The sequence below is a fragment of the Trichomycterus rosablanca genome, chromosome 1 (assembly GCF_030014385.1).
Source record: "Trichomycterus rosablanca isolate fTriRos1 chromosome 1, fTriRos1.hap1, whole genome shotgun sequence".
NCBI classification, from domain to species: Eukaryota; Metazoa; Chordata; class Actinopteri; order Siluriformes; family Trichomycteridae; genus Trichomycterus; species Trichomycterus rosablanca.
This window is the reverse complement of record NC_085988.1, coordinates 72230665-72245154: the sequence shown is the minus strand read 5'-3', so window position 1 is coordinate 72245154 and position 14490 is coordinate 72230665. Positions and strand designations below refer to the sequence as shown.

Below are 14490 nucleotides of genomic sequence, written 5' to 3'. Positions count from 1 at the left end.
CCAAGGCCATCCTGGTGAATCTGGGCTCTGCTGGTGGCAACGTCTCAAGGCAGACAGTCCAACGGACACTGCACACTGCTGGGTTCCACGGACGCAGACCAAGGAGGACGCCACTTCTCCAGAAAAGGCACACAAAAGCTCGCTTGGCCTTTGCAAATGCTCATCTGGACAAAGAAGAAGACTTCTGGTCTTCTGTTTTATGGTCAGATGAAACAAAAATTGAATTGTTTGGCCACAATGATGTATCCTTCATTTGGCGTAAAAAAGGAGAAGCCTTCAACCCTAAGAACACCATCCCCACTGTCAAACATGGTGGTGGGAACCTAATGATTTGGGGGTGTTTTTCAGCCAATGGACCAGGGAACCTAATCACAGTAAACGGCATCATGAAAAAAGATCAACACATCAAGATTCTCAACAACAACATCAGGCAGTCTGCAGAGAAACTTGGCCTTGGGCACCAGTGGACATTTCAGCACGACAACGACCCAAAACACACAGCAAAAGTGGTGAAGAAATGGTTAGCGGACAAAAACATTAACATTTTGCAGTGGCCCAGCCAGAGTCCTGACTTGAATCCAATTGAGAATCTGTGGAGGGAGCTAAAGATCAGGGTGATGGCAAGGAGACCCTCCAACCTGAAAGAGTTGGAGCTCATCGCTAAAGATGAATGGGCAAAAATACCAGTGGAGACATGCAAAAAGCTGGTCAGCAATTATAGGAAGCGTTTGATTGCTGTAATAGCCAATAAAGGCTTTTCTATTAATTATTGAGAAGGGTATGAATAATTTTGGACATGCCACTTTTTGTTCAAATGTAAATAAAAGCTGAGAAATATTTTTTTCCATAATGATGCCTCTTGTACATCGTCTTATTATCTTCTGGGAGACGCCCCCTGTGTCATTTCCGGTCCAAAAAAAAAATTGCTGGTTGAATAAAAGTAACTTTAAGTCAAAATTTGCCAGGGGTATGAATAATTTCGGGCTTCACTGTATATACAAGAGTTCTTCATAAAATTTCAGCACTTTTTTTAACTCAATTTATTAAGAATTTCAAAAACAGCCGCTCAGGTGGCGCAGCGGTAAAGTACGCTAGAGCACCAGAGTTGGGTTTCTGGATACATCGTATCGAAACTCAGCTCTACCTTTCCGACTAGGTTGGGCGGCAGTATGAACAACGCTTGGCTGTTGTTCAGGGGCTTAAGGGTAGAGTCTGTACTGACTGCGTGCCGGAGGGGGCGCAAGTCAGTTGAGTGGCGTCCTCAGTCGACGGTAAAGGGTCGAACCAGTATAGAGGACATAATCAGGGTAATTGGACATGACTAGAATAGGGATAAAAAAAATTGGGGAAAAAAAGTGGGAAAAAATAGATTTAAAAAAATAAAAAAAATAAAAAAAATAATAAGAAGAATTTCAAAAACAAATGACATCACATTTTTCCCAGCGTCGTACAAACTTTTTATTGCCATCAGCAAAAATGGTTAAGTGCGTAGCCACTGATGCAGCGCTGCTTTCACATCTTCATCATCATGACATGAAAAAGGTGGAAATCAGATGGCGCTAACTCCAGACTATAAGCTCTCTCTCAGTCTCTCAGACACGACCAATTACTACTCCTCCCACCCTCACCGTTTCCAACAAAATATAAAAGTGCGGAAACTTTTTGAAGATCCCTCGTGTATATAAATATACAAAGTGAATGAACAAAAGAAAAACCTACATCAAATCAACATATGGTCTGACCACACTTTGCCCTCAAAACAGCACCAATTCTTCTAGGTACACTTGCACAAGGTCAAGGATTTTGTAAGATTATAGTCTGGTGTGTAATAAACCAATTATACAAAACAGGTGATCTTTATTTTCATATGTAGGTTAAAACACGATCATTAAATTAAGTGAAACAGGAACAGCTGTGTACGGGGCTTAAAATTGGGTGAGGAACAGCCAAACTCTTCTACAAAGGTAAGGCTGTGGAAGACAGTTTTATGTCACAGGTTACACACCACGGCCACCATATATATATATTAGGGCTGTCGAAGTTAACGCGATAATAACGCATTAACGCGATCTCAATTTAACGCGATTTAAAAAAATAGTGCCGTTAACGCAAATTCTAGTTCATGTTGAAACTTGACTGGTAGAACAAACGTTTTAATGTCGGACTTGCCACCGTTTTTCATTTGCGGTTTGTTAAAATAATATAACTGAGCGTCGTAGTGATGCACTTGCATAATAAAGAAATAAATACACGGTATATTCACAAGTTGTCGGGAGCAGAACACTTCTATTAACTTATTCTGTTACGGTACCAAATACCGGAAAGCTGAGTCAAGCACGTTAGTCCATGAAATATGGAAGCCCCAAAGGGTCAAAACACACTCACTTAGTGTAGAAACGTCCATCAAACCATTGTCACGATACAACCACAGAAAAGTCTGTTACAATAACTACGCCTTATCCCACCTAAAGCACCGCTGATCTACAATGTTTGCTGATGGAGAAATTCTAAACTACAATCTGACATTTACTGCCTAGTATGTGAGTGAATAAAACTCCCTTACAGTTTTCTCTTGTCCCAGCAGTTTTTAACATCAGTACATTTAGCATAAAATGTGTTCACCATTTTAATTGTAACATTTCACTTAAAAATCCTTGTTTTCTATAACATTTACACAGATTTTTTTTAATGCGATTAATCACGATTAACTATATGAAATTCTGAGATTAATCGCGATTAAAAAAAATTATCGTTTGACAGCCCTAATATATATATATACACTTTTTTTTCACTCATGTAATATTTGCTACGCCGTCTAAAGGCAATGGTGGCCAGTTTGTCACAGTGGTGAGTCACAAGCCACCTTTGTTTGCAAAGACTTGTGGATCCTCCTTTTCTACCCAATCACCAGCTTATTGTGCAACGTTTCAAAACAGTGTAATTTTCATGTACTATAAAGCCACCACTTCTTCCTGAAATATCTGTTGTGTCTATGTACGCCACCTCTAAAAAAAATCCTTTAATGTTGCAAGAATGTCACATACCAAAGTCAGCCAGCTTGAGCTCTCCTTTTTCATTAATGAGGAGGTTCTGTGGTTTCAGGTCCCTGTGCAAGACTTTACGCCTGTGGCAGTATGCCAACCCTCGCAAGATCTGAAAGAGGAAAATCTGCAGACAAACCATAAACCACAGGTTGGTTACAGTTAACTCCAGATTTATTAGTACTCTTAAAAGCAGCTTAAAAAAGGTAATAAGACACATTTCATTTAATTAGCACAGTTTTTCACTAATGAACTTGAAGAAAGCTAACCTAACTTTCCTTAGATTTGGCAAACTAAAACAACCAGAAAGAAACACAGTTTTAAAAATAGTTTTAGCAAAACTACAATCATCAAAATGATTTTCACTGCTGTCTTCTCCTATAATGCTTGATAAGACTGAATAATACAAAGCATCTTTATTATATCTAATCCTATATAAAGATAATATAGATATTTATAAATAACAGGGTTAAGCAGAATCAGGTTTCTAGACTATTACTTATTTTAAATAACAGTTACTTAGAGATTTATACAGCACCTATTTAAGTCGCTCTGTATAAAAGTGTCTGCTAAATACGGTAAGCATAATACTAATCCTCGAAGAACATTCGCCACTCTAACCATCCCTTCTACTGCGTATAAAGGCAAAACATAGTTGTCTTTTTTAGTTATGTTCATTATAGCTATGTTTTTTTACTTTACAATCATTGCCCTAACAGAGGACATGTTTTCATGTATGCTGCTATTTTTTGTAGCCATTGCCTGATTTTTAAAAACCAGGCAGTAGCGGCTCAGTGTGTAATAAGCGCTTGGTGAAGGCTGAATAGCTGAGTATGAGATTCACGATTTGAGGTTCTCTAAAGCTTATACATATTGGCCTGCTGGCTGCCAACACAAATATGATTGGCTATGCCTGAGGGTGGGAGGGCCAAAAGGTTTCCTCAAAGCTGCTACAGCTGTGACCTCTGCTGGCTGGCCCAAGGAGTCTGCACAGAGACAGGGAATAATGGAGACTAGTGTGTGACTCTCAGTACATGATACTGATACTTGTGTGAACCCGCCTTATGCAGATAAAAAGAAGTGGTTGGCTACAGCACACGTGTCATATTGAGGGGGCATGTGTTCGGTACGGCCCTCCTCGGTCTGAGTAGGGGTCTGCAGAGGTAGAGGAGATACAACTGGGTAATTGGATACAACTAATTTGGGAGCAAAAGGTAAAAATGCACAACCAGAATTTTAAATACAAAGAAAATCAACACAAATTGGATTAATTTTGTTTGAGTATTATCTTATCTTGCCCATGTTGACGAATATGTAACAGAATTAGTTTGTAACCAAAATGACCATTTAAATGTTTCAAAGTACATAGGTGAAGTTTATTTATTTCGATGTTTTATGCCATGTTTACACAATCTGAGGTTAAGTAAAGAAGACCTACAATTTGTTAAGTTACTAACATAGAGGTTTGTACCTTAACATTGTGCATACTCATGATGTTCCCACAGTCGTCCATGTACTGCTTTAGATCTTTATCCTGTAGTAAACAAGGACATTTGTGAGAAAGGAACATTCACAGAACTAGCAAGCTTGAAAAGATCTGGAGTGAAAGGTTAAGTGACTCTCTCACCAGGTACTCAAAAACGAGGGTGAGGGACTTTTCCGTGTGAACGATGTCATGAAGAGTGACGATGTTGGCGTGCTTCAGGTCCTTTAGTAATGACACTGAGCCAGGAAAAAAAGAAACATATTTACTAACACATTAGGAACCACTGTAGCACGGCATAGAATTAGATTCAAATAAAATCAGAGGGATTATTAGAGCTTTTCAGGTTTCCAAGTGTCCAGAATAATGTAATGGAAAAAGGAACACTGCAATTTGTTTACATGCAGCCTAATAATCAGGGCCAAAAGCAGAATGGAATAGTAAATGCTCACAGTATACACCAACCAGGCATAACATTATGACCACTGACAGGTGAAGTGAATAACACTGATTATATCTTCATCACAGCACCTGTTAGTGGGTGGGATATATTAGGCAGCAAGTGAACATTTTATCATCACAGTTGATGCATTAGAAGCAGGACAAAATTGGCAAGCATAAATATTTGAGTGAGTTCGACAAGGGTCAAATTGTGATGACTAGACGACTGGGTCAGAGCATCTTCAAAACTGCAGCTCTTGTGGTGTGTTCCTGGTCTGCAGTGGTCAGTATCTATCAAAAGTGATTCAAGAAAGGACCAGTGGTAAACCGGCGACAGGGTCATGGGCAGCCAAGGCTCATTGATGCACGTGGGGAGCGAAGGCTGGCCCATGTGGTCCGATCCAACAGACGAGCTACTGTAGCTCAAATTGCTGAAGAAGTTAATGCTGGTTCTGATAGAAAGGTGTCAGAATACACAGTGCATCACAGTTTGTTGTGTATGGTGCAGCAAAAGGGGGACCAACACAATATTAGGAAGGTGGTCATAATGTTATGCCTGATCAGTGTACACCTCAAGCAAAAACAGCTGAGACTAAATTAATTTCTGTCAAATAAAACTAGGCAAAAAATATGTTTAATATTCACTTAAAAAAGTATAATAGTAAATTCTCCATCAAAAAAATCATAAGCATGTTCTGAACATCTGGATTTAAATCTTCAATGCATGCACCATGCAGGAAAACGATCATGTGAGAAAGCAGGGCATTGTTAATCTTTTTTCCTCTACACAGCTGTACATACGTGGAAACATTACTGAATATATTGCCATTCTTTTGCAACCATTAAAACTCTCATATAAATACTTAAATAGCAAAGCTGAGCAAGAATGTGCTCACAACGTTCACATTCAAGCTACTGTTGCATACATCATTATTACTATTACATTACATGTAACATACATTAAGTATCTTATTACATGTAAACTTTAATTCTTGTATCATTAGACAGTCTGCAAGTGTTTACATTCGTCTGACTCAGTACAAAGTTCAGCAACAGCAGGTGATAAGCTGATAACGTATGATAACAGAACAATTGTACAACAGCTGATATGCTTGTTAGTCGATGTGCTCAAATAAACTTTGCGGAAGTGCGTTTAAGCTTATGAATATACTGTATTTGTTTAGTGTTTACAGATATATTTAGGCCTGATATGATTGTAATTGTAGTACAAATAATTACAAATTATTCACATGTTGCCCCTATGCCAGTGTTTTAGTTTTCTATTTAATATAGACATATGATAAAATATTCTAACATTACAACATGAAGAATAGTCACTAATCAATTTGAAAAACAACTGAAATGCAGTGCTTTCAATTGTACTCTTTCTAATTGTCACTGCCTTTGAGTATTTGTGACGCTAATTTTATTTCTATTCAGTTTTATCAACAGCTTTATCTTGATCGGGATCTGGTTGGTCTGGCTCCACCAGGAAACACAGGCATTGGCAGGAATACCCTGGACAGGGTGCCAATCCATCTCTGAACTTTGGCCATCCCCCCATCAGACAAAACCAATATGTATGTCTGGTGGCCCATCCGATTGATAGCAAGTGGGCTAAGCGCCCTGACACTAATTTATTTCTAATAATTAAACAAAACAGATTTCATTTAATTTATTTTAGCATAAAGTTAACCAGTACCCATATCACCAAAGTAATAGCCAACTTTAACCTTAAGTACTGGTTGCACCACCTTTAGCAACAATTAATGCAAACAAATTATTTCTGTAATTTTGCTTTAGCTAATGGACAGATTCAATTACATTCATCTTAAGAATTTTTATATCCCAGATTATTTGAAAGCTGGGGTCAGAGCACAGGGTGCTGGAACCGAGGGGGTTAAGGGCCTTAGTCAGGAGCCCAGCAATGGCTGCATGGCAGAACCAGAATTCGAACCCTCAACCTTCCAACTGAAGGCTAACCTTTCGACAGCCGTTTTAAGCCAGTGTAGATGTTTGAGTGTAGAAGTGATGTGTTCCCATGGTCTTGTGTGGGTAAGAAGTCTAATAGCTGAGTTTTGCACATGTAGCAACTATAGCAACCTGTTCAAACTCAGAGCCAGGGGTCCACAGAGAACAGCACTGCAACAGTCAAGCTGAGATGCGATAAAGTCGTAGACAAAGAAGTGGGAAAGGTCGTGAGATGAAAGAAAGCTGTTTTGATGGTGCTTTAAATGTGAAAATGAAACATCATAGTGGAGCCCAATATGACAGAAGAATATTTAGTGCAATACGAAGCAGTGCCATAATCCCCAAAACTAGTTTACGACCAGCGATTTAGTGTTAACTGACTTATTGTATTCTTTTTTTAATTACTTACATTATGAGCCTGAAAGTACAACTCTACTGTCAGCCTCCTTTTGAAACTGATAACAGAAAAGTGAATTCCATACCCTCTCTAATGGCTGTGCACGGTGCTCCTTCTTCATGTTCTAACCGGATCTCTTTCAAAGCTACCAAGTTGTCTGTGAGTTTGCTCCTTCCTTTAAAAACTGTAGCATACGTCCCCTAAAATCAAAACAGATGGTCAGTTAAAGAGTAGAAGAGTAAAGAGTAGGTTAGGATTTAAATTTAATTTAAACAGTGCTTTAGAGAAAAATATATGTTTTCTTCTGGACCAGTATGAGAAGAACCAATTCATTGGTAAAGACAACATGCAGAGAAGAGTTGAAAGTAAAAGAAGAAGAGGATGGTCAGCAACAAAATATATGGATACAATCAAAGGAACAACAGGACAGGATCCACAAAGTTGAATCAGTTCATCTGGACACAAGTTTGTTGTAGAGATACGTTTCGCCACTCATACAAGTGACTTCTTCAGTCACTGAAGAAGTCACTTGGATGAGTAGTGAAACGTATCTCTACAACAAACTTGTGTCCAGATTAACTGATTCAACTTTGTGGATTTGTATACCTGGATTATTGAGCATGCATCAAAAGATAAAGACAGGATGTTCTTGAAAAAAACTATCCATACAATCACCAGAAGACAGATGCATACATTTATTAAACGCATCTATTTGTTCCTGCCTAATTGAATAAAATAATTTCCTTATTACAAGACAATCTCCCATGCAATAAGGTTAGGCTAGCACAAGCTTCCTTAAAGACATATGAACCCAGATATTATTTGTTTATTAGCTGAAGTTCATGTCATTAAGTTGAACTGCACTCATTGATACTAAAATATAAACGCCTGTTAGTAACTAACCAGAAATGCAAACTCTTGCACCTAGAAAGAAAGGGCATCCAGCTCCCAGCTACTGTTCACAGGGTGGCAACATCGGTTGTGCCAATTAGGAACACATATACATTTTCATTAATGTTTGGACTAATTATTAGGCCGTCTGTGTTTTCTCTGACCAAGTATATTTTAGGAAAATGGCAGCTTTGTCCATTTTGTGAATGAATAATATTAAAGACGTAAATACTTCTTGACATATTCTTAATCAATGGCCATGCAAAAAAAGCCCAAGCAGCCAGACTTAATCGTTTTAATAGGTTTAATAGGGGCTCAGAATGCAGCTCTTGTTGTAACAAAAGTCAAAAGTCATAATGCCTCAATCTTATACTGACTTAACTGCATTGACTAGTAGTCCTGCTTGACTGTTGAAGGAAGGTAAATAGCTAATGTCCCGCACACCTTCCTGATATTCTCGAGTTGTCTAGCCCATCATGATCACTTTGTTCAGCTAATTTGGAGTCATAAGCCACTTACCTCTCCAAGCTTGTCCAGTTTGATGTAGGTCTCTAGTTTCCCAAAGCCGATTTCTGACTGAAAACAGTGAGAGAAGAACGTGTCATTAATAAACACAGGCATGAACAGACCTTATTATACATTTGTTTACAATGTGTTCAATGATCTGATCACTGCAGCCAGGTATAAACTCTGCTCCCTGACTGTATAATCAAAAACCAGGCACCAGGGGGAGCTAGAATATAAAAACAGAGAAGGTTTGTCCCTCTTCCTCTGTCTCACACTCAGGCTCTGTGGGAACGACAAAGACTGATGACAGCCAGGAACAATGGATGCCAAGAAAACACAGTCACCCAGGGAGGGAGCTTTTCACATGCTAAAAACTGCTAGATACACAAAGAACAGCAGGTTAGGAGACTTCACTGCCTAGAACATGCGACTCACTTTCACGCCGCTAATAGCTAACGGCTTGTTCACCTCCAAACCTTGAATGGAACGAAGACCTCAAGTGTACTGTTCAAATTATTCACTTAATTAAATCTAGACCTGGTTTTCCTCTGAGTGTTTAAAAGATCCTGGCCTTCATGCCATTTCTACTTAATGACGATCATACGATTACACATTTGCAAGGATTTCGTAGCTGGTTTTTACTCTTTATTTTGGTTTCAGTTGAAGGTTGTTCTTGTGTTTGACATCATGTGCCATCACTTGCAAATTGCAAATCGGTGTCCATCATCTAAGAGTCGAGCGTTTGAAAGCGTGTGAAGATGCAGACCAACAATAAGGAGCATGAATATTAATGAGACCGCTGGCGGGCCTCCATAACCTCGGGTTAACGTTATTGTAAAGTACAAAGCCGTCCACAAAAAGCCAGCCTTGAGAGGAACGCAAATGAGTTATTAAGTACTGGAGAGAATACTACAGCGTTATTTAAGACCGTTCTGCACCGACAGCAGTCTTGTTCATTTAAACCCTTATTATTTATTAGGTGGGACAGTTTTATTAGCCAAAGATAGTTTAAGAAGCTATTATTTTACCATCAGTTTAAATCTGTCTTTTCTTTCAAGTTTGACATTTTGTATTTTACTACATGGCATCGTATATCTGTGCATCAGTCCAAAGAGCTACAATAAATGGCTAAAGGAATGTAGGCACCACTTTTCACTAATGAATTTGGCTACGATATAAGGCCAAAAGAATGTGGACACCAGTCCATAAGCTTGTTGGAAATCATATTCCAAAATCATGGGCATTATTATAGAGTGCTACTTTGTGGCAATAACAGCCTTCACTCCTTTAAGAAGGTAGGAATTTGTGCCAAATTAGAAGAAGAAGATATACTTTATTTGTCATATATACATATACAGATGTACAGTACAATTACATTCTTTCTTCACATATCCCAGCTTGTTTGGAAGCTGGGGTCAGAGCGCAGGGTCAGCCATCGTACGGCGCCCCTGGAGCAGACAGGGTTAAGGGCCTTGCTTGAGGACACAACAGTGGCTGCATAGCAGAGCCTGGATTTGAACCGCCAATCTTCCGGTTTATAGCCCAAAACTCTACCCACTAGGCTACCACTGTCCTGTTAAAATTAGTCAAAATAACATTTAAGAGGTCAGGCTATCAGAGGCTCAATATGTCTTAAACGTGTTGAATTGGGTCGAGGTTAGGGCTTTGTGCAGGGGCAATGGATATCCTTCACACATTAAACCATGTACGTGCGCACTATGGTATATCATTTATTTTACTGTTTTTTTAAACACCTGACCTGAATAGTAAGGAGGGGTGTATATATGTACATAGAATGTGGCTAATAATTACCATGGTGTCAAACTCATTTGACACCAATAATATTTCGATTTGGTGAACTGGGTGCATCAGTGCAATTGCAGTCACAAATGTGGGTATACCTTGGCAGTTGTGGAGACATTCATTGCTAATTTACCAACCATGTTGGCAGTTAACTTTACTCCTCATTAAAAATAAATAATATGGACAACAACATGTGTATTACGTGTACCATTTTACAAATTGAGCAATGTGGTGTTAAGCAGTGTTGAGAAACTACACTGTACATCAGTATGACAGTTCTGGTTTACTAAAAAGCTGCACATGTAAATTGCATAAATTTTTACCCACCATTTATTTGACTAACTTACAGGATACAGTTGGTTCATTAAAATTCACAAACAGTGATGAGCCTGCTATACTATTAAAATGAAAATGCATCGGCCGGCTGGGCACCCTATAGCAGACACGATTTGCAGTGCTTGCAGCAGACAAAATTGGCCACTAGTATGCTGGGTGGGAAAAGACCGGGCAGAAGGAGTGGCGTCTTAGACGCTGTGTAAGGACCCTGATTAGTAGCCCAAGGCGCCTGTACCCGAAGTGGAGGAACGTTTGTTTGTTTATTAGGATTTTATTTAGGATTCATGTTTTACACTTTGGTTACATTCATGACAGGAACGGTAGTCACTCATTACACAAGATTCATCAGTCCACAAGGTTATATCGAACACAGTCATGGACCATTTAGTGTCTCCAATGCACCTCACTTGCATGTTTTTGGACTGTGGGAGGAAGACTGTGTCTCCCCTGCAGACACGGGGAGAACATGCAAACTCCACACAGAAAGGACCCGGACCGCCCCACCTGGGGATCGAACCCAGGACCTTCTTACTGTGAGGCGACAGTGCTACCCACTTAGCCAGGAGGAACGCGGTGAACAGTCCGTAACCCTCCGTGCACAAGAATGGCCTCACGTGTGAATCCACCAAAGTACGGACAAAAAACAGGGGGTTGGAGGACTGTGCACGTGTCGGAGGCAGCGTGTGTCAGGCAAATATACCCTCCTCAAACACGATCGGGGTCTACAGCAGCGGAATTGGCTGCACTAAATTGGGATAAAAAAGAACAGGAAAAAGGCATAAATAAAACAGTAATAAAAATAAAATGCAAAAAATAAAATGCAAATTAATAAAAAAATTGGGAAAATAGTTGGGAATTAGTTCTGAGGTTCCAGCAAACAGGCTAATTCTGTGTTACCTTAAAACAAGCAATATCAATATTTTGGCCAGTGGAAGGGACATTATGATTGCATATGTCGTCATTTTTTTTTTACCTGAAACTGTGTCATGGTGTCCTTTAGGATGGTGACTCACATGGTATTTGCAGCTCAGAACATTTACATTAAATTATATTCTGTGGATGTAAGAGCTTAATGAACTGAAAATGCCACTGGCCAGAACTAATGAACAATGCTCAAAATTACAATAATCAGTATCCCCAATTAAATAACTCGGGGCTAATGCTAATCATTCTATGCCGTTTTTATAATATTGCTGATTTGAAACTTACGATCAACGTAAGAGCAGCAACAAGAAAATCAAGTGTCATGAATTAATAGCATGACTCACGACATTTACTGGCTCCACGCAGAAGCACTTTATAGGTGGCATGTTACATCATGAGTCTTTGTGTCAAATGGGAGACGTGTCCTGGCAGATAGTCCTCAGTGAATAATAGGTTGCTATGTGACTTGTGCTTTTGCGTAGGTTTATTACTGGTTGTAAAGAAACCAGAGGACACAAAATACTGAAAACCAGTAATTCAGCTTTCACAGTGGCCAATTCACCTTCATGTGCAGGATGTTGTGCTTTTCATTACCTTATGACCATTAATTGATTTAGAAATGAATTAAAAGCTAAGTTTACATACATACAGGAAATTATTTATTTGGATATATAATAGACATACATGTTGGCTATGAGCAAGTCCTCATCTGTACCCACCTCCAAACAAAAACAGCAGTGGCTCCATATGCTTATTATAGACATTAAACCTTTAAAACTCTCAGTGACATGTCACCTTTAGTGTGAATGCAGAGTAAGAAGGAGAACACGCAAAATACACATTTTACCACTTATATATACTAAATGTATTGACTATTATTATATTATGTTTAATATGATGCATAATCGAAATAAAATGGGCACAACATAAATGGATATGCATGCGGTCAAAGTATGCAAAGAACCACCTAAGTTGACATTTGATTTATTTAATTCATTAAAAAAGCCATTAATTTATGCATTTTCTCCCATTTTCTGCCAATTTGGCGTAGTAAATTTTGTCTTCTGCTGCTGAGGGATCCCTGATTGCAGTCGAGGTGGGCGTATTGCTGCTCACGCCTTCTCCGACCGGTGCGCAGTCATTAGCAGAATCCTTTTTCACCCATGCATTCTGCACAGGCACCTCTCTATCTGCTAATCAGGGTCTTTACACAGCATTTGAAGACCCCACCCACATAGTCCAGTCATCCTGCCCTAGCAGAAACGTGTCTGCCAATCATGCCTGCTAGATGGAGCCCAGCCGACCGGTGGCAACGGCGAGTTTTGAACCGAGGACTTCAGTATGCTAGCGAATATCCCGCTGTGCCACCTGGGCACTTCATAATTACATTTTTTAATTGTGCAGCCATAATTTTGAACAGTAATTAAACTTTCTGATTAAATGTAAAACGTATTTCTTGTGCGGTACATACTGCATAAGATGGAATTGGCTACAATGTAAAAAAATAAGAGACAGTAACAATGTGTGCATATGGGGGGGAATAGCAATTAAAATTAAACTGTCAAAAGCTATAACCATATAATACTAAAACAATCTGCATTTTTATATACATTTGTATTATTAATTAGATTCGGACACCTATGTACAGTCAATTAACCAAAATAAATAATATTTTTAAATATAAAAAATATAATTACAGTAGCACAACATGTCCATGGTTTTTTCTCAAGTCAAGAAAACATTTACCTTGTTACTGCATCACAAAGGTTTCATTACGTTTTCTTCATAATGCTACATATTTTATTATATAATAAAATAAATAAATGTTCTATGTTGTCACAGCTATCCAACCTAATATTTGAGGAAATCAGAACTGGACAAATGTTTCAGTTACCAAAACCCTAAATCAGACAGCTTTAAAAGCATTACAAAAATATATGAGCTTGATGTATATTTGATTCAACCACCTTATTAACAAGTATAGTTTTATTATTGTTCTATTTATTTAATCCAAAAACAAAAAGCAAAGCTCTGACATCGTTACTCTTGCATGTAAAACTATTTTATATGACAAGCATTTCATTTTGCTTTGTTTAGCAAAAAAGAAATTGACTTTAAGGTCAGGTAATAAATAAGGTCCACTGAGCTTTGAATGAACTAAATTACCTTAGAATAATACAGAGTTTGAACACACTAAGGTAGCACAGACACTACAGAGAGCGGTGTAGAGAGAAAAGAGTCTGTATGTGTTTGATCTAGTTGTATTTGAGGGAGTTATTGTGTTACACAATGACTGTGTGGTTGTAACTCAATAGCAATGCATTTAGAATACAGTAACAGGCAAACACACTCACCAGTGAGGCCCTACGTGAGCGCCGACTGAGCGGCTGGTCGAAGGGTGGACTGCTCAGCTGCAGTTTCTCCAGGTATCCGTCAGGAATCCGAATATCAGCGGGTAAAGACAGGCGCTTGTTTATGTCCTGTTGAGTAAAATAAAAACATGTAACATATATCAGTGCTCATTTCTCCTTGTTCATTAATAAAGTACAATTCTTTTTAGCTCCCTGTCTGCCCCAAATTAGGCTACACTAAGTATGTATTAAATTTATCATACATTCTGGACAGGGCACTAATCCATCGCCAGATAACACACACACATTTACATTGTACATCTGTAATTTAGCAGACGCTTTTAT

The 14490-nt window shown here is 38.7% G+C and overlaps 1 protein-coding gene across 1 annotated transcript in view; it reads right to left on the bottom strand.

Moving 5' to 3' along the window:
- Positions 1–14490, bottom strand: part of cdk17 (cyclin dependent kinase 17) — a 104250-nt gene that overhangs the window by 11079 nt on the left and 78681 nt on the right. The window contains exons 5-10 of the mRNA XM_062996065.1: positions 14149–14274; positions 8744–8800; positions 7419–7533; positions 4669–4763; positions 4513–4575; positions 3045–3168 (exon numbers count right to left, since the gene is read on the bottom strand). Of these exons, the coding sequence (XP_062852135.1) occupies positions 3045–3168; positions 4513–4575; positions 4669–4763; positions 7419–7533; positions 8744–8800; positions 14149–14274 (580 nt within the window). The remainder of the gene's footprint in view (positions 1–3044; positions 3169–4512; positions 4576–4668; positions 4764–7418; positions 7534–8743; positions 8801–14148; positions 14275–14490) is intronic.